Source organism: Alosa alosa, chromosome 4 (assembly GCF_017589495.1).
Source record: "Alosa alosa isolate M-15738 ecotype Scorff River chromosome 4, AALO_Geno_1.1, whole genome shotgun sequence".
Classification (NCBI taxonomy): Eukaryota; Metazoa; Chordata; class Actinopteri; order Clupeiformes; family Clupeidae; genus Alosa; species Alosa alosa.
This window is the reverse complement of record NC_063192.1, coordinates 11,358,772-11,379,757: the sequence shown is the minus strand read 5'-3', so window position 1 is coordinate 11,379,757 and position 20,986 is coordinate 11,358,772. Positions and strand designations below refer to the sequence as shown.

General features: G+C 47.2%; 2 protein-coding genes across 2 annotated transcripts in view; both read right to left on the bottom strand.

Moving 5' to 3' along the window:
• Window positions 1-133: 133 nt before the first annotated feature.
• arhgef19 (Rho guanine nucleotide exchange factor (GEF) 19) lies at window positions 134-20,426 on the bottom strand. Its single transcript, XM_048241028.1, has 16 exons — window positions 19,734-20,426; window positions 7,232-7,937; window positions 6,340-6,843; window positions 5,913-6,045; window positions 5,699-5,784; window positions 5,212-5,453; window positions 4,877-5,037; window positions 4,514-4,666; window positions 4,017-4,146; window positions 3,672-3,746; window positions 3,429-3,518; window positions 3,026-3,189; window positions 2,737-2,895; window positions 2,301-2,380; window positions 2,062-2,166; window positions 134-1,578 (listed from the first exon to the last, which is right to left on the bottom strand). Exons 2-16 carry the CDS (start codon window positions 7,914-7,916, stop codon window positions 1,421-1,423), a joined length of 2,925 nt encoding a protein of 974 aa, XP_048096985.1. The 5' UTR covers window positions 7,917-7,937; window positions 19,734-20,426; the 3' UTR covers window positions 134-1,420.
• The window catches only part of ano11 (anoctamin 11), a 29,642-nt gene continuing 21,167 nt past the window's right edge, over window positions 12,512-20,986 (bottom strand). The window contains exon 24 of the transcript XR_007193345.1: window positions 12,512-12,542. The gene's annotated coding sequence lies outside the window, so the exon portion shown is untranslated. The remainder of the gene's footprint in view (window positions 12,543-20,986) is intronic.

Sequence of the window (20,986 nt, the reverse complement as noted above, 5' to 3'; positions counted from 1 at the left end):
CAGAAATGTCTTGCAGTAGCTGGGTGTTAACTCAGCAGGTGAGCTTAGAAAGACGTGAGGTGAGTCATTTCAGGTGAAAAGGTGACACCTTATCTTGTCTGTCTTTTTGCATATCATTCAACCACCACATTAATTTATTGTATCTGCATTTATTGCAAAGTTTGTATGTGCTATTGATACATGGACACAGCTGAGCATGTAGAATTCATGTCATCGTTAGTTAATAATGGAACACATTCAGCATTTGATCATTTAGTGCTTGACTCCCTTGTCAAAATTACAAAAATATCAGCTTGGCATGGTTGAAACTTTCTTTATTCATAAATAATGGGTATAATTTGACCTGCAACTTAATCGCTATATCTATTATGTAAGTACATCTACAGACTTTAAAGGAACTCATCTCAAATGATGAAAAGCATCTGTGGGAACATTTACAAATATCCATGGTGCAAAAGCAACATGTTAAATTAACAATAACGTGTTGTAAAAAGAAAAACGTGCCATTGGAATGTCTTTTCTTCAACAAAACTTGACACTATGCAGAATATAGGCATTTACCTTAGTGTATCTCTGAGTAGACTATACCATTGTATGACTTCTTAAAGCATCCTAGGAGTGGTCATTTCATGGACTGATCAGGTGGTTTCAGCCTCAGTGTCATACACATTTCTCTACATTAGATCCATCTTGATCAGGTTCTTTTGTACTAGAGGTGTGTCATGAAATCTCTTTTGCTTGAGATGCAACAGCCATGCAAGATGAACAACACAGCCTGTGTTTTAAGTAGTGGGGACAGGCATGGCAGAAAAACAAAAGCACCAAGGCCAAAGATCCATGCAACAGCTGCAGAAATACAGTGTGTTCTTCTGCGTACCACATTTCCCTAAAGCTACACATTAAATGAGTCCTTAATGATTAGATTTTTTTTACATAATAACAGAAAATCAAAGCAATTGTAGGACATGAATGTCTTCCCCGTCTCATACCAGAGTAATATGATTACCAAGCTGATGTCAGGTAACCTGGATAGGCAAAGATTCTTAGCTCCAGTGTCTGCCCCCCAAGGTGTACACCTACCTAAGCGACAGCAACAGCAAGATATTTAATAGTCCTACTGCACCGCATGCAAAAAGAGTGGTTTCCATGGTTTTGCTCGAGCTGATGCAGGAAATCATTGCTCCCACTAAGTTTCCTCACTGAGTGGACTTCATGTTGTGACTCTATCTTGTTGAATATGAGCTCTTATTGCAAAGGATGAGCCTTTATATGAAGACCTAATTAGCTTGTCTTGGTTTGTGAGTGTGAGAGAGAGAGTGTGTGTGTGTGTTTATCTGTGTGTGTGCGTGTGTGTGAGAGAGCAGCTAGTCATTGGCAAGGCTGTGGAGGATGAGGTTGAGGGTGTCAATGGGGATCCTTCTCACAGGATTTCCTCCTCCAGTTTCTGGGTGACACACTTGATGCGAATGTTCTCTCGCAAGTTGCGCAAGCGAGCGCTGCGATTTGTGATCTCCTCCACGTAGCTCTTGGGGAACCAGCCCCGCTCACCGTCAGACAGTCTTATTCCCTCCACCCAGCCTGCACACACATGCAAACACACAAACAACCTAAGTCTCAGGAGTCACAGGAAAGTAATAGCCATGAACAGGGTTCCCACAACTCATCATGGAAAACCTGGAAAAAGATGTCATGGAATTGTGAAATCCCATTTTCCAGGCCCAAGTTTTAGAAAAGTCAAGAAATTCCATTTTGTCATACCAGGAAGTAGGAAAGAGATAGCATACTGCATACACACATTTTGAACACACTGAACACATTTTGTTCACTTCCTTCATATATATGGAATGGTGGGGGAGAAAGCACATTTTATCCAGTCTCGTTGTTAAAGTCATGTTTCATATTCAGCCCCAACCTGTGACGTAAAGTAAGCAATTTTGTACTCACTGGCCTTGATAAATCATGCCAATTTTATCCAAGGTCATTGGAATTTGTCAAATGTCAGTGAAAATGGGTGGGAACCCTGCATACATCTCTAAAGCTTATCAGCCATGCAGTTCTTACCATCACTTGTAATGGTCTTGGCTTGAAGGATGTCAGCCTTCTCCAGTGTTAACTCATCGTGTTCTTGAGCCTGGTAACTCTTTATACACTGAACCTGAGAAATATCTATTATGCGGGAGACAAAAACAGCAAGGAGATATGAATCACTCACATCAAAAGTGTAAGCAGTGTAAGCAGATCTTCATGATGTGAGTAGGTCTTATGTATTTAAAGACTCCTCACAGAAACAGGAAACACACCATCATTCTCAATGGCCTGTTCGAGGGAGGTCTTTGCTTCAGAAGGAACCATGGCAGAGATCCATCTCTGTTTATTGCTCCTGTGTACATTGAACAAAACGGACAGAAAGTGGTGTAAGTATAATGTGTTGGTGTAGTAGGTTTTCTCATTCCTTCCTCCCTCCATCTCGCTCAGTGTGTCTCTTCCTGCCGCATAGCCAGACTCGAATTCTGCAACAACTCAAGCGCACTCAGGTGACGTAGATGACTACTATCCTGTTGCTAATTTGTCTATCATTGTATAAAGCTCGCCTAAACAATCTGACTAGCCCAAACACATCTTAACCATGTGTATAGAGTTCTCAATGGGCCGACTCCAGACCGAATTTCGTGCCCTCAAATTTTGTAGGCAGGGTAAAATCGTCTAGCTTCCAGGCTACGTGCCGTGGTCACTCACTCAGTGTGGGACTTGAGCAGGATCTGGTGTTTGAGCTGCTGACCGTCGTACAGCTGCAGATAGAAGAGGAAGCCGGTGATGCCCTGCAGTTTCTGACTCAGATCCTTCACTCGCAACTCTGCGATTTTCGCATGGACAAACACCATGAACTTCCAAGTGCTGCAAGGCAAGAGCAGAAAGCACCATCAGTCATCTGGAATCACGTGTGGCAGAGGTCGAGAGAAAGCTACAGCTCACTGATAGTCTATCTACACAGAACTTCTCCCCCCCTTCATCATTTTCGACTCACTCCTTCTTCCGGGAGAGCAGAAGGCAGTCGTTGAACAGGTGCAGGTAAACGGGCCGGGTGGGCAGCTTGAACTTTGACCCGGATATACTCATGGTCTGCGTGTCCACCTCCAGCAGTTCACCATGCTTTACCAGCCAGCGAGACTGAGAGATCAAGGGAAAGATCTAGACAAGAGGAAACAGAATGGACAAAAGGACGGTCATACTCATACATGACCCTACAGTATACATACATACATCTGTCAACCAAGTTATGACTGACCGTAAACACTTTGTTTTTTTTACTGAAACAGCCTCTTTTGCCTTCTAACACACATTACAAATTTTACTCAAGGGGCTGCCTGCCAGTCTCAAGTCTGGATAAATATATTAGACTCTCTGTTAGTTGTGACTTGCTAATATACCTTGCCCTCAAAGTGAATCTTCTTATTGAGATGAATAAGTTCCTCCATCCTCTTCATTGACTGCACACTGGAGTTGCATTCCTTTATGAGCTGTCACAAGAGAGAGGAATTTTATTTTTATGTGCATAATTCTTTTTCCTGTATCAGTGCAGTTTGGTGCGGGGTGTTCCTATTCCCTTCTCTTAAACACGAGTACGCAAAAAAAGAACAACCAAATATTTTAAGCAGAATTGGCAGTTGTACCTTTTTCAACTCGTTAAAGGCCTTCATGGCTGTGTCCTCATCTCGCGAGCCAGGCGTTGTCCTCTTCAGAATGTTCTGAAGCAAGCTCACAAACAGAATACGTTATTCCGTGCAGACAGATGAGAAAGAAAAAGCCCCATAAATTATTATGCACCACGGTAAACAAAACAAACCCCCCAGTAACCCCAGCTGTCTCCAAGTGGAAGCTAGTCTAATTGCATAGCGACTATGAAAATTCTCAACGCTTTCTACGAAGGTACTGTATCATTTAATGGACCGTGATGGAGGTCAGGGCAGCGTTGTGCTTGTTATCGGAGAACATGAAAGGCGACGAGTGCTGCATACCTCCACCAGCATTTTGAGCCGGGTGATCCGCTGAAAGGGCAGGATGAGGAAGGAAGTGAGAGGGAGCCGCTGGCAGATGGGGTCCTCTTCCAGGCGGGCCAGGATACCAGGGAACCGCGGGTTCTCTTGCCTAGGGGGCAGAGGAAGGCAAGGAAGAAAGAGTTTAAAAAGATTAGCCTGAGTGAGACAGATAATTGGATAAAATGAATGTTTAAGACTTTCTAGTCAGCATAAGTGGAGAGTGTTTTTCTTTCTTTTCTTTTCTTTTTTCTTTTTAAGAGGAGGTTTATTTATGTGGTGCCAGTAAAAAATGGTTCAAGCAAGTGTACTAACTTGCACACGCACATACAAACACTGACACGTGCATACCCAAACACGCCCAACTCCTGTCCTAGTTTTACCTGGCACCAAGGCTCAACAGAAACTGAACCCAAAAAGAAGCTAAAGAGTGACTGAGGTGAACTGACACACACACTAACAAAAGACTGCATTCTCACAGTAACCGCTGATAGGTCTGCTCTTGGTAGGCCTGGTTGGTGACATAGGGGAGGTAGACCTTGCGCAGGGCTGGACAGTGATCCAGGACGATGTCGCATACATCAAAGCGTAGAATGTCCCCTTCTAACCTCTGTTCTAGATCATGCAGGAACCTGTCGTTGGCCAGAAAAAGAATGAGAGTGTGAGAGATAAACAGACAGTTATGAAAGGCAAGAAATGGATAGAGGAAGCAAGGTGAACACTGTAGCTTGAGGGCAGGTAAACATAGTTGACATAGTAAATAGTCTTGGTGAAAACATTAACTCCAAATAGACCTTATAAATTATATCCCTGAAAAAAATATGCCTCGTCTCGTCTCGTACCTCTCGCTGACGTCCTTGACTTCAGGGAGTTTGGAGAAGAGCCATTGCCTGTCCTGCACTCCCAGACACTCAGCCAGCTCCTGGGACATCATGAAATGGTCCACCACTATGGTCAGACTACGGATGTACGACGCCTCGGACGTCACCAGTTCAAACTTGGCCTGTAAAACAACAACCCATTGCACACATTTCGGAACCCTTGATAGTGCACCAAAGTTTTCATTAATGAATCATCATCAGCAGTTTACTTGTATGCTTCAGTGACCTAAATGTTGCTATAGTTCCATACTGCACACCCTATGGCCACTCTTTGGCTCCATAGAGGAGCATCTCACCTCTTGCAGTTTGCGTTCCTCGTTGCTGAAGTTGTCCAGCTGGTCGCTGGTGCGCACGTCCGGAATGTCCTGCCACAGTGAGAACGCCGAGCCCCGGGACGAGCGGAAGGAGCTGGATGGGGACAGGTTGCTAGGAGACGGAGTGTCTCCCGTGCGGTACTCCTCAGTGCCAGGCTCCGCCCCTTGCTGTCGCTGGATCTCCCGATTGATGGCCACATCACTGTACTCCTGGTACAGGATGGCTGGCAGAGGAAAGAAAAAGCGAGTGAGAGAAAGAGAAATAGAGAGAGAGAGAGAGAGAGAAAGACAGAGAGAAGGAAATGAAAGAGAAACAGACATATTGGTAAATAAAATGAGAGGGAGGGAGAGAGAGAAGTAAGAAGACAAGTGAGATAATAAGTTGTTTTTTTTTAACAAAGGGGAAAATTCAGTTGATTTCCAGCTGAAAAGACAACCGACTACTATCAAGTGTTTCAAGGAGACTTACAGCTTGGCATGAAGCGAGACAAGCGGTGGGTGCTGCGCATGTTAGCATGGGGATCGCCATCTTCCTCGATGGAGTCTTTCCTCATGCTGAGAGAAGGGAGAGCGCACAGAGAATTAGACAAAAAAAGAAAGACAGCACAAAATACCGCCTAGTCCTGTCTCTACACCAAAAACAGAGCTCTGCAGACATGAGGATTAGCAATGGCTGCCATCACCTGTGCTTGCCACTGCGGCGCTGCAGTGGCGGGTTCCAGTCAGCAGAGGGCAGTGTGGGAGTAGAGCCCACTGGGCTGTGGGGCGCGCTGTCTGTGGACCCCCCAGACGAGCGCTGCTTGGAGCTGGGTCTATCTGTAAACAGAGAGAGGACGGAGGCAATGGGGGTCGTAAAAAAGACATTACAAGGGAAAAGAGAGAATGTAGGAAATGTCTCACCCTGGTGTAACATTTAAGTCAGTCAGTGTGATGTCTACTCTGTGGGAAAGAGGTTTCTATTCTGCATGTCAGCCACATACAGTAAGGACTAGGATATTCCTCAGAGAGGCTCAACGATCTATGTGTGAAGCACAGTTATGTGGTGGAGTCCCAGTGACCTCGGTGTCCCAGTGGTGGCAGTGAGGTGGGTAGTGGTGGTGGTGGACTTACAGTCAGCGCTGAGGTAGCCAGCGGGCTGGCGGTCCCGCGAGGCCACGCGGGCGGACAGCGACTTGCCCAGCTTCAGCGTGAAGGAGTTCTTCCTCTGGGACAGCTGGAGCCGGGAGATGAGCTCCGAGGCCGAGAAGCGCCTGCGCTCGGGGTCCGCCACGACCGAAGTCTGAGTGCGAGGGTGAAACAGGAGTGACCCTCCTCCTCCTCCTGATCCAGGGGTCAGCACGGACTCCATGGAGGCCTCCCTCTGGACGGTGTCCACCTCAGGGAGATGCGACGAGGAGGCGGCCAAGGAGAGTGGCGGGGGCGTGGGGGCGCCACTGGACACATCGGTGGAGGAGAGGCCTGAGAGTGGGCGGGAGAGGGTGGACCCGACTGTGCCCAGCTCCTCCTCCAGGAAGGACTCGAAGGAGCCGGGGAAGAGGTAGTCGCACTCCAGCCCTGGGCTGCTCAGAGACTCGTCGCTCAGGCTGTCCCTGGAGTACACGCGCATCTTACGCCCTGTGACAACAATACAGCTTAGTTACCAGACATCTCACACTCACACTACTGACCACAACAGTGGCCCTCCGATATAACAACTATCAGACTATCATTCAGTTGAGGAAGGAACACACATGGAATCACTGGACTCGTGGAATCAGTTTACCGTTACCAATTTACAAAATTGACCTTTTTACCGTGAACTTTTGTGAAGTCCATCAGTTGCTGTTCCCATGTGACTGCAAACTGACTTCAGTCAATGAGTAAATATACATTTTTTGAGTAAATATACATTTTGTATATTTGTATATTTTACACATCATCAGTAAATATACTAATGAGTAAATATACATTTGACAGGATTGCAGTGGTTATTCTGCAGTAGTGGAGTGAGGTGGACACTTACGGATGGACTTCTCCTTCACGGAGCTCGGAGACAAGCGTCTGTGGGGGCGCCACTGGTCCTGCCCCTCCGAGCCCGCGGGAGAGGACGGAGAGCCAGGCTGCTGGGGATCGAACACGTCCCCAGCGCCAGGGTAGGGGTTGAGGGGCAGGAACAGTGTCTTGGGGGCCCGCAGGATTCCCAGCACGGGGCTCTCCGCGTCCGACTTGTCGGCGTGAAGCGTTTCTGCGTGGCTGTTTCGAACGTCCAGGCCAGAGTCCGAGCCCTCGTGGTTGGGCTCCGTGTCCGTGGCGGCATCGCCACTGCTGCTGCTGCTGCTGCTCTTGCGGCACAGGCCTGCTGCGGCCGAGCCCTTTGAGTCTCTGTTCGGCGGCCTGGGGCAGGCAACCAAGCGCGACGGCGCGTCCAGCGAGGCCAAGTAGCCATTGGTGTCGGCCGGGGGCAAGTCGATGAAGGCCAGAGTCTCCTGCTGGCACACGGCGATGTGCTGGTGGTGGTGGTGCTGCTGCTGGTGGTGTTGGTGTTGGTGGCGCTGCCGGATCAGGGGCCTTCCCTCCCGGGGCTCGCTCAAAGCCTGGGGCTCGCCTGAGCCCGGGATCCACATGTCGGGGCCCTCTCGGCGGCAGTGGAAGGCGTGGAGGTGAGGCTGGAAGTCAGGCAGAGGGGAGAATCCATACCCAGGGTGCATGGCTGAGACACTGCATGGGAGCTGCACGTGAGGAGGGAGGGACAGACACGTGTGACCCACACAAGCAGCACAAACGGCTCCAGTTATATCTAACAAGGTCTGGGTTTAACCACAAGATGCAGCTCAACTTTTTTTTTTTCTTACAGTGAGTTTGTCACACAGTAAATGACATTAGTAAAATCAGCCGGCATAAATAGCATTACGTCCAGAAATAGAAGGTGAATCTCAACAGGCATGCTGTGTTCATGAAATAGCAAATCAGTTTATTAGTCCCTTATCTTGACTGCACTTGTTTACTTTAGAGACTGGTAACCTTGAACTGCCTCATATCAAGTTTTTGAAATAAACCTTATCTAAGCTCTTTGTTCACTTTTCACAGTACCAATCGCGTCCAGCTCCAGCCTTGGAATGTGTTCAGGAAATCCTTGATTGGCAAACTTATGACTATGGTGCAAGTCTCTCCACCTCCAACACACACACACACACACACACACACACACACACACACACACACACACACACACACACACACACACACACACACCGCTCTGCTCTGCTTCAGGTAGGGCGCTGCCATGGCTGCTGATCCATGTCTTCCGCTGTGTCTCTAATTAGAGAGCCCAGGCTGCCGGGCGGTAGCCCCTGTACTTATCCCCCGCCATGTGCAGATGGCACAGGGGCAGCACCTCCTCCAACACTGGAGCATTGCTCCACAGCGCTAAATATTACATTAGCACACTCTATTACGGCTTATCTAACACTGTCTCTCAATACAGTGACGTGGGTGTTGCTCTGAAGAGCCAGTAATGGGCACTGGCGCTTTGAGAGTGCACTCCATAAAAAAGGTGAAGCTGTAAAACGAATCAAAGTGTCTCATTGTCCGTCACACTTCTCATTCTTTTTTGAGTGGGCATTTTTGGATTGAAGGACACCCGGAAAGGTTGATAATAAAAGATTCGAAGGTCATGTCTCTCTCTTTTTTTTTTCTCTTTCACTCCCTCTCTCTGTCGGTCTCGTTGATTGTGTCTTTTTGTCTGCGCCTCTGTCATCTCTTATCTCTTTCCCACACTGGCGAGCAGTGACTTTATTTACCAGAAAACAAACTGGGTCAGTAGTAGTGCCGGCCGACTTCAGAGCCCGGTCTTGTGAGGACTGCGACTCCAAGAGAGGCAGCTCAAAGATAACCTTTGACCTTAGCCCAGGGACTGAGTTATTACTGCAGAACAGGTCAGGAGACAGTTGGAGGCACTGACCCGTACACCGTTCACCAACTGACCCATAAAAAGAGGGCCACTTTTCTGACAATCAAAGCGGGTGCTTTGGGAGGGTTGTGCTTAATACCTCTAGCTCAGTGAAACTCTATTGTTAAACCAGTTGACCAACTGGAAATAATAGTCTGAGCATTTTTGTTCCGGTTGCTATATATATTTTTCCACTTGGAACTTGTGGAGGACCTTGTGGAGCTGGAAAGAAGAGGGAAAAAAACCTCTTTCGGTGTCTCCCTCTCTCTTGTTCTTCTTCCTCCTCCTCTCTCCATGCCTGCCTCTTCCCTCTCTCTTTCTCCACCCCTCCTTCCCTCGCTCCCTCCCTGAGCACAGGTATGTGCGGTGCACAGGTACTTCCCTGCCTCTCTGCCGCTCAGATTCCCGGCTCCGACACTGGAACTCGCAGCTGCACACCCAACACTGCCACACAACGAGCTACCAACCCTGTGAACTCCAAATCAGAGACTTTATCCTACGCAAGATAAATAAACATGCAGACTCCACCACACCCCCTCATACACAAACACACACACACACACACAAATACACACTAATGCAAGTCCCTTCCACTACACAACACACACACATACACACACTTACACAAACACATAAGTGCAGTCCCCTTTCCCTACACACACACACACACACACAAATGGTTACCTGTTCCCTGCTCCAAACAAAGGATCTATTTATCCCTCCAGCTGGGGCAGGCTGCCGGGAGCACAAGAGATTTGAGAGGGTGTGGGAACGGTTTGAGATCCCCACACACACACACACACACACACACACACACACACACACACACACACAGACACACAAATGCACACACACAGGAGCACACACACTGAAAAAGCATAATCTTCTTCTAAATGAGTGTGTGTGCGCTCAAGAAGCTCGACAGTGAAAGACTTTGACCATGGCCGTTGCCAAGTAAGAGTGGTACAAAGTGAAGGATTTGCCCAACTAAATAGGTCACCTTGGCTGATACTCACTCACTCACTCTGGAAGAAACTGGAGCCCTGCCTGACAGCCCACTGGGTTAATGTCACCCACTACAGTACACTGTCTCATGGACTCAACACTGTCAGGCAATACCAGAGAAAACTAGTGATTTTATTAGTAGCCAAATGTAATTACTGACTGACATTCACTGAAAAATAAAATTGCTAGAAATTGTAATTACTGAATGTAATTGAAAGCAATTCAATTTACTTTGCAATAATGTTTACTACTTCAAAACACTTTCTACTATCACATATCCTGCCCCAATGGTGCTTTCAAGGTCTATGCAATCAGGAATATTTTCCCACGTGCTTCACCATGCACAATAAAAAACTCAGAACATCAGAGCATATTATTTGCTTCTTGTTTGAGGGTGTTATTTATGTATGTTTGGGACTTGGCCGCACGTGGATTCCCTGTAATTTGGGCAGACTTCTGTAAGTCACTGTGTCTGTATGCTAAATGAATAGGGGGGAGAGGAATCCCTTTTATGAGAACAAAGATTAAAGAAGAGTTTGCCTCGACCTGACGAGCCACATAAGCCCACAGAGACAGGCAGGAGTTTTGACAATCCAGCCATAAAAATACACAGCGTAACTTCCTCTGTGCTGGCTGTGTTTGTCAGAGAATACTATAAAAATGGACATCCCACAAGGCCACAATCCTAAGGTCTGAATGACAAGCACACCCTGAGATGCCCAAATCAAAACCAGGAATGTGTGATCCATGCAACCAAATGAATCAGCTGTTGTTCAGTTCTCTGCAGGATAAAAAGGTAAATGTATAGGAATTATACTTTGGTGGGAAAACATCACCCCCCATGATATATACATTTTACCATCCCAACTATAAACAAGACATTTTCAGGCGCAAACACTGATGTTTTTTCCTTTTCAAACCTGGAAGAGGTCTGAAGAAACTTGCTTTTCGTGTCCCACCACCCCCTCTTATTCCGCTCCGTGGCCCTGGTCCAGGCTGGGAAGCCCCTTTGGGTGTGTGTAGGTGTTTGAGGAGCGGGGCCTGACAGTGTGGTGTGAGCCGCTTCTGTTTGTGTGTTAGATTGCAGCAAGCGGGAGATGACACGCCACCTCTAATTGGCCCTTCATGAGGCATGGCCTGGCCTCTGATACCTCCTACCATCTGGTCTCCACAGAGAAAGAGAAAGAGAAAGAGAGAGAGAGAGAGAGAGAGAGAGAGAGAGAGAGAAAGAGAGAGAGAGAATGTCAGGATATGGATGGGGCAGAGGCCATCAGCAGCTTGAGGGATACTAACAGATATTAATGATCAACAGACCAGCTGTTTGTTTGTTTGGTTGGTGCTTATTTTTATGTAGTTTTAATGTTGTTTCTGCTTTAGTTCAACCATTTTAAATTAGTGTTTGTATATTGGCATCTTGTCCATTGACGGCAACATTTCATACCAAAACACGTATGCTGCATTCTTAGAGAGTGATAGAATGAGAGAAGAGAGAGATAGAGAGAGAGAGGGAAAGAGAGAGAAAGAGAAGAGAGAGACTTTTTGACTGGAGACCGGATTCTCCTGTGAGGTCCATCCTGATTAAGCTGAGGTGATGAGAGAGATGGACAGCAGTGTCCAGGAATGAGCCATAATCTCTTGGCTAGTTCCTTGTTTGGACTGAAAGGAACCAATGATGTGCAACCATGGACAAAAAAATGCAAAACATGCAGCTGAATCACTAACCCTCTTGGCCTTTTAAACTGTTCCTTTTTCCTTGTACAATAAAATTGATTGTGACTAATCTGTTTATGTTCAAACAGAGCACAATCTGAGCTACTCTTGAGCGTAAAATCTATTAATTAGCCATTAATTATTACTAATGGAGAATAGTGAATGTTATCATTTCAACCTGCTGCAGTGTTGTCCTAATCTATGACAAGAGACAAAGGTCATCCATCATGCTGTGTGTGTGTGTGTGTGTGTGTGTGTGTGTGTGTGTGTGAACAGGCTCCTTTTTTGTGTGTCGAGCTCATCTGTTCCCACTGGAAGAACACTGCAGCACAGGTGAGCTTCCCAGCAGCACCTGGAAGTAAATCTCCTCATGTTTACACTTGGTTGGGGTCCTAATCTTGCTTAAGGCCCCGGGCCCTTCCTCCCACTCCCGTCTCTGCACCAGCAGGCAGCAAACAGACAATGAAAAGCCGGTTTAATCTGACACACAGAAAAGCACTGACATACAGTACACGCACCACCACTGCGCACAAAAAGGCTCTTCATGTAGTAGTTGGCACAAAGAGAATGGGGCCTGGCTGCCCTAGCTGTGCTGAAGAAACCCAGTCCAGGGTCTCGGGTTTGCTGTGTGTACGCAGTCACACACACACACACACACACACACACACACCTGCATGCTTGAACACACACACACACACACATGCACACACACAGTATGTACAGTCCCAAAACTGGAGCTATCTCACATGTAAACACTAAGTCTTCTGTGACCTCAGCTTTCTCATTCCAACAACTCCACACACACACACACACACACACACACACTATGGGTCTGGAGGTAGTTAAGCCGTACTCACTCCAATAGAGCCAACCTGCTCAGGCTGTCCAGCAGCCTTATCGCAGGACACGTGAGCAGCAAAAAAAAAATCATTACTGAAACAGCTTGCTATTAACAATGAGCACTAAAAGCCACGCGCCACCAAAAAAAAAAAAAAAATAATAATGAAACCCCCTCAGTTCAGCAAGAGTTTAATAATGAAAAGTGAAATCCTGGAGGACGTTATTAAGTCCTTAGGCCACGCTGCTGCAGTACAGTATGTGGGAGAGGAGAGCGGGGGGAGAGAGCGGCGAATCGGGCGGGCGCTGTCATGTCATTCGAGATGTGCACCTGTCCTGCGGCCAGTGAGCGGGACCGCTCATGACAGATATGTGTGATAGCTGCGAGAGACACCGCTGCCTTCAATTAGTCGTCCGATTTCGCCTTGCAGGACAGAGCCCCCACTGTCCCCCACTGTACAGCACTGCCCTCTTAGACATAGGGTGAAGGACTCACTTAAGAACCACTGAATCACTTAAGAACCCTCCGTGTGGACCATCTGAGGCGGGTTTATTCTCCACAATGACTTGAGGACTCCAATGTCAAGTCATCAGAGTCATTATGCTCAGTTCTTTTTAATCATTTTAATGCTTGTCTTATTTCTTTCAACAGTGCCCTTCTGCCATTATCATTGTGCTTCTGATCACAGGCGTGAATGTCTGTGAAGTTAAGTGTTTTGGTTAGAGTGTGTGAAATCGGGACCGCCTTTGTGTTCGGTTTTCAGCACAGTATCGTGTGGGAGGAGGAATCTGTCAAAACAAAACGCTGAGGTGTTTTGTCATCAGGGGCATTGTGTAAAAATGTGCATAAGCTTCATATTAGTCATAAATATTAGGGGCGAATTTAAAAAATAAAAAATAAACGTAAAATGGAACACCCTGTCTATGCATCCTAGACAGATTTAAAAGTGTTCAATTCCCCTGATGGCTGTCCTCAGCTCAGACCCATCCTTGATTTTCATCAAAAGACCAGCGTCAGAGTGAGAGGGTGACCTACTTTAGACTGCTGATGCTCTTTCACACTCCACTTCCTGTTTGCCTCTCTTGCTCTATCTCTTTCTCTCTCTCATGCTCCCCCTCTCTCTCTCTCTCTCTCTCTCTCTCTCTCTCTCTCTCTCTCTCACACACACACACACACACACACACACACACACACACACACACACACACACACACACACAATGTTGTGAACCATGGCTGCAGCATTTTTGCCACAGCATTTTTATTATCTGGACAGGTAGGGACAAGCCACTGTGGGCTGCTTGTTTTGAAATGTTATCGTGTAGCCAAAACAGTTTGAAGATGACCATGCTGCAGGCTTTTTCACTTTGCATTCATTGTCAAGGGAAAAAAAGATTCAAATGAACCCCAAACATGGACACTGGTATGTTTTTCTCCAGGGCAAAGCTTTTAGGTGCACACACCGAATACAAAACAAAAATAACAGGAATTCAACTGGACTTTTCAGAAGACCTTTAATGGACACTGACAAGATGCTTGCTTGACACAAGTCAACTTTTTTATTTAAACTCTATGTGATACAAGTGGTTGTTTACCTAAGGTTTTTCCAGTGGCACAGAAAACAACGTTGAGTTAATGGTTAATGGATTAAAGTCAACATTTTATAGAGCATTACGCTAAAGTTACTCTAATTCTCATTACGCTCATTCTCATTTCAAAGTATCTGCTTTGGTTTTGAACGTTTCAACGTTTCGGAAACCGTCTAGGAACAGATTGAGAGGGTCTACAGCATGACAACAAAACAGTCTTTTCACACCAGACCCCTCTTGTGAAAGTAAATTGAAGAAAAGTAAGACTCATTCCTAACAGCACCAGGCTTGGCCTTCTCCCTCTCTCCTTCTTTGAGTGTGTGTGTGTGTGTGTGGGGGGGTGTGTGGGGGTGTGTGATATCTGTGTGTGTGTACCTGCCTTGGGCTCAAGTTCTAGACAGGTGTGCGAGGCGAAGCGAAGGGAAGGGCATTCCACATAAGCCCACAGGGCACAGTTTCAGCTGAAACCCTCTTAAGAATTCATATAAAAAATAACATGAACTAAATGGCACGCATAAGTACAGGGTGGAGACTGATATGCTATACCTAATGTGATTTTGATGCCTTTTTATGATGTTCTGCTTAGATGGGCAGGGGATTACTGTAAAAGAAATGCCGGAAAAAAGGCAGCCTGTTGGCGGGTGGTACTGAAATTGGGTTTGATCACAGGATTATCTTGTATGAAATTCATCAGTACCCTGCCAGAAACAATAAACCCTTCAGGACTTGTTGCAACAACGCCGGAATACAATTATCATAATGGTCCTAGCTGTTGGAAGGTGGGGGGGCAAATCTTGAGAGTGCTGCATGCGTCGAGCTGAGGGGAGACATGGAAACCCGCGAGGCTGTAGAGAGTATGCCCTAGACTGCTGCCATGCTGCCCCTTGTTAAGTATGAGCAGCAAGTTCATTTTCATGGCCAGTCCCCAACCCACCCCCACCCATCTTATCAACCCACTCACCCCCACCTCATGAAATGGACGACCTCTGACATACGAAAGGCACTTTCCACATTCCTTGAATAGCTGTCTCCTGTCATTCCCCTAAAATTGGCCGGTAAGCTGCGGCGAGGAGACAAAGAGAGAGAGAGAGCCTGGTCTGTCTGAGCGCACGCCACTGAACAGGCTCCGTCTGTGTGGCTTGATCCTATCTCACACATAATAGTCACCAGCCACAGAAACCTCAACCATCCACCCACCCCCACCCACCCACATCCACCGTCCCCATCACCTCACCTGCCGACACCGCCCTGGCTCCAACCAAACCACCCGCCAACCCCACACACACACACTCTCCACCTCATCAACTACAAACCATTCATTTCATTCCTCTTTAGTCTCTCTGTATCCACTCATCAGCAGGTGGGCTTTCCTCTCTCTCTCTCTCTCTCTCTCTCTCTCACTCTCTCAGCCAGGGAAGGACTACTCAACTGGGCCAATGTGCCTGTCAGGAGAGCTGGGAATGAAATCTCAAACCGAGTGCCACGGTCCGCTTCCTCCCCAGGCACGGACGCATTGACCGAGCCAACAGAGGGGAAGGTATGTGAGGGTGTGTGTGTGTGAATGAGTGAGTGTGTGTGTGTGTGTGTGTGTGAGAGAGAGAGAGAGAGAGAGAGAGAGAGAGAGAGAGAGAGAGAGCATGGGGAAGTAATTGTGTGTGTTTGTGTGTGTGTGTGTGTGTGTGTGTGTGTGTGTGTGTGCATGAGGGGGTGGGCGTCCTGTCTCCTCTGCATGTAGGTGCAGATACAACCTGCCTCTGCTGACTGACAGCTGATAGGGCAGGTGCAAGGAAAGAAGCAGTAACTGTGTGCGTGTGTGTGTGTGTGTGTACCTGCATGTGTGTGTGTGTGTGTGTACCTGCATGTGTGTGTGTGTGTGTGTGTGTGTGTACCTGCATGTGTGTGTGTGTGTGTACCTGCATGTGTGTGTGTGTGTGTGTACCTGCATGTGTGTGTGTGTGTGTGTGTGTGTACCTGCATGTGTGTGTGTGTGTGTGTGTGTGTGTGTACCTGCATGTGTGTGTGTGTGTGTGTGTGTGTACCTGCATGTGTGTGTGTGTGTGTGTGTGTGTGTACCTGCATGTGTGTGTGTGTGTGTGTGTGTCTGTGCCTGCATATATACATTTTTATGTGTGTGTGTGTGTGTGTGAGAGAGAGTGGGAGAGAGAGTGTGTGGGTGTAAACTGAGGTGTAAATCACAGATGGGCAGACACTAAGCACTGCTCTGGGATCCTTGCAGCTCTTTGCTCAGCAGTATCAGCTCAATTCCATCTGGTCTGAGCACTGTTCCGGACGTACAGTACTGCTACGTGACAGATGATTCATAGGGTACAACTGCTCCCATACTGACCCTGTTTGAATGACATGTGTCTCCTCACTACTCAGTCTAATCTGTCCTGCCGTTCATCAGAACGCTCCACACTGTTGCATTGCACTGTTGCATTGCACTGTTGCATTGCACTCTTGCATTGCACTCTTGCATTGCACTCTTGCATTGCACTCTTGCATTGCACTCCTGGTTTTGTATGCCTCCTACATGATGGGATGGAAGACACAAGCAGCAGCCAGCCGGGACATCACAGTGGGCAGAGATGAGAGAGCATCTGTAATCATGCCTTGTGCCTCTGCCTGAACGTGACTCACTCACTCGCACACTCGGGCCGCCTGGCACCGCTGGGGCAGGGAGCGGGCCAGGCTACTGCGTTCCTGCCAATAGAGGTTTCACCCCCCACCCGCTGACCCTCTCTCCTGCTCTCTCTTGCTCACTATCTCTCTCTCTTTTTTCTCTCTCTCCCCCTCTCTTTTTCCCTCTCTCCCTCCCTATTTCTCTTTCTCCCTGTCTCTCTCCTCTCTTTTCTCTCCATCCGTGCTCTCTCTCTTTCTCTCTCTCTCTCTGTCTCTGCGTGGCATCCATTTCACAACCCGCCATCCCACATGTTCACCTCAGATGCTATCAGATAAGACAGGAGATGTTTTATGAGCTTCTTTTTCTCCAAAAGTCTGGAGTCAGAGAGACAGACAGAAAGCAAGACAGAGAGAGATGAGAAGACTATGTTATATCAGTGCAGTTTTACTGCCAGTGCAAGCTTATCCTGGCCTAACTTTCAGCCTTAAACTAAGTCCTTAAAGAAGTCAGAGTGGATGTTTGGAACATGCTGCTAATGTTTTAAGACTCTTACCCTTTACTTCCTTCTCTTCGGACACGGTCCTCTCCTCTTCCACGGTCCTCCTCATATCTGTTACTGAGCCACTGGAATGACCATGCAATTACGTGCATACACATTGAGCGGAGGCAGGCTCAGGAGGATTCGGGGAGTCTGTGAGCTGAGATCTGATATCTCTATTTCATAACTGTGCTTGAGCGACCACACACTTAGGGCATGGAAGCCAAGGCATGCCAAGCACACATGCATGTATGGATGGGTGGATGCTGATTCCACTGTTCCTGAAGTGGCCTCGGAATTCAACCTTCAAGTTATAGTCAGGAGCCACAGCTCACTGAAGGGAGAGCTTTCACACACACATACAGGCAGCTTTCAAACATCATGCATGTGTGTGTGTGTGTGTGTGTGTGTGTGTGCGCGTATGCGTGTGTGTGCATGTGTGTGAGAGAGAGAGACAGAGAGAGAGAGGGAGAGCCTTCCACAAACACAGTCATAAAAGGACGATTGAACACACCCACCCAATACAAAACACACAGTCCTGTCTCAACCACCCCCCATGCCATGAGGTCACTAGATAAACATAGACAGATGCAGCCATTCTCCAGAAAACACACAGAGACAGACACACACATCTCGACCAACACATGATTGAAGACTTAGTCACTGGTCTAGCGGACAGAGGTAGTTGATTCCACAAGTTGCATTCAGTGCAGAGTCTAAAGTACCAATGTCCCAGACACATTTATGGATTGCACATTCAAACATGAACATGTGATATGAAACAATAAGTTCAGTTTATGAGCAAACTGCAGATAAACCAAAACACATCTCTGTCTTAAAAAAAGACTTGTTGCAGACAACCATTCACTGTCCTAGGGTCTGCAATATGTTCCTACCTGACCGTTTCAATAGATTACGTGATATTATGAAATCATTGCTTGCCGTTAATCTTATTTACGAAAAACTCTTCTGCTTACAAAACAGCACAAAAAGACCACAATTTCCCAGTCAAACATGTACAGCTCCGGATGCAAACAAGCCCACATGAGCAGCCGTTTTTGTGTGTTTGTGTGTGTGTGTGTGTGTGTGTGTGTGTGTGTGTGTGTGTGTGTGTGTGTGTGTGTGTGTGTGTGTGTGTGTGTGTGTGGTGGGGGGGGGTGGGGTCTCCATTAGCCCCTCACGACCTACATGATCTAACAGCAGAGTCAAGAATTATATGCATTACATGGCCATCTACTGTATATAAAGCCTCCTCTAAACCCTCCTGGGATATCAGTTAGGCCCCTACAGTTCTTCTACTGAGCTGTCTCTTTCTGCATATTCCAGGACATGCATTTACCTGCCCAGTGAGGCTGCAACTCACATCTCCACCTCCTCCTCCTCCTCCTCCTCCACCACCACCACCACCACCTCACATGGCTGGCAGGATAGAGGGTCCCTCCACCGTGTAGCCCTTCATGGAGCCGCATGCTTTGGGAAGCCAAATGACAGCAGCATTATGCATGCAGCAGTAACTTGTTTCCCAGCTTTCTTTGCATGGCTGTGGTGGCGGCGTCTTGTGGCGCATGTTATCATTGCATTTCAATGAGTTACATTTTTTTACATGTTCTGGGGAAGAGGTGCTGCTGGCAACTGTTGCCTGTGCTTGTCCACATATCTGCACAGGCAACGGTAGCTCCCGAAAAATACTACTACAACTAAAAATACTACCTACTATGTCAGCCACCAGCACAGCACAGCATGGCACAGCAGCACAAAGCATAGCACGGCACGAGACACCACAGCACAGCGGCGGTCAGTGTGTGCAGGTGGTGAAGGTGATTGTAAACAGAGGAATGATGAGGAGACACTCTAACTTCCTGGGTAAACAAACTGGATCTTGTGTACAACTCAAATCAACAGCCCCGTTATTTTAAGTGTTGAAGGTGATTTGAATTTAACATCAAAACAGAAGTAGCAACATAACATGACCAGATGAGATCATGCCCTCTAACAGTCCATAAAAGGGCATTTAAATGTTAACAGTTTCTTAAGTATGATTAGTGTTCAGTTTGTCTATTTGTATCGATAGTGATTGTATCGCATTTTCCTAAAACATTCTATCAAAATCATACAGAAAACTTAAAACAGTGAATCAGGAATCTGTGTGGCAAAACTGATAATGCCTCTTTTGAAAATGGCACACATTTACTTTTAGGCAAACAGTTTACATTTGCCTCTTGGCACAGGCACAGTATAGGTCTTGGTATAGATTAACATAGAGATATGCTCTACCTCATTGGTATCAGTAGCTGCTGGGCTGGACAGAAGCCAACGACAATGTGCAAATCCGGGCCATCCAAGTGTCTGGCTGAGGCACTATGGTATCCATGACTGCCTTGTGTTCCTCCTGGTTTTCTCTCTCGCTCTCTCTTTCCCTCGCTCCCTCTCTTTCTGTTCCTCTTCAGACGCCGCCGCTGCTGCTGCCTTCCGCAGGCGGGACGCTTGGGCAGGGAAACTGGGTGAGATTATCCGTCCGAGTCCCAGCTCCTTTTCTTCTGATCCCCTCTGTTCAGCCTCAGACAAGGAGCAGGAGCAGGAGGAGGAGGAGTGGAGGAGAGAAAAAAAGGCATAAAACATAAAAAAACAATCGCTGTCTGTCTCTAGCTACTTAAAATGCAGATCCCTCTTCCAGCTTGCCTCTCTTTCACTCATATTTCCCCTCTCATTCTCTCTCTCTCTCTGTTTTTCTCTGACCACTCTTGATTCAGATTCTATCTCATTTTTCGCTCTGTTTTCCTCACACTCTTTTCCTCCTCTCCTCGAGTCTTTTTTATGAGTTTCTGTCTAACACCTGCTAACGGAGGGAAAGAGCCAGAGAGAGAGAGAGCAGCAAAGTGCTGTCTGGTTTGAAGGAGAATCTTTCCTGTCTGAGGGTGAGTGAGTAAGTGTGTGTGTGTGCGTCTGTGTGTGTGTATGTGTGTGTGAGCATGTGCGAGTGTGAGTGAGTGTGTGCGCTTAGGTCTGGATTCCTGTGTGTCAACAGCAATGGTCTGTAAGTGGATAGCAGGCAAGCAGGCAGGTAGAGGGGGAGAGAGAGAGAGAGAGAGAGAGAGAGAGAGAGAGAGAGAGAGAGAGAGAGAGAGAGAGAGAGAGAGAGAGGGTGAGAGTCAGAGGGGTGGGAGGGAGACGGAGTGGAGAGCAACTATTCATGCGTGCGTGAGTTTGTGTGTAATTAAGTCAGTAAGTATCAGTTAGGGAGAGAAAGAAAAGTAGCTGTGAAGGCATGCTCCCGACTCACTGCAGTCTCCCACTTTCAATAGCCCTCCCTTTTCCTTGAACTCTGCAATTATTCACTTATCAGACAGGGAGAGCAGAGTGGAGTAGTCAGGACAAAAGAAAGCCAACTCAGTCCTAGCCAGTGCTCCGGCTGTGTGTGTGGTGCATGTGTGTGTGTGTGTGTGTGTGTGTGTGTGTGTGTGTGCACACGTGTATATGTATGTGTGTGTGTGTGTTTGTAGGTTGGGGGTCTCAGGGGTCTGTTGTGG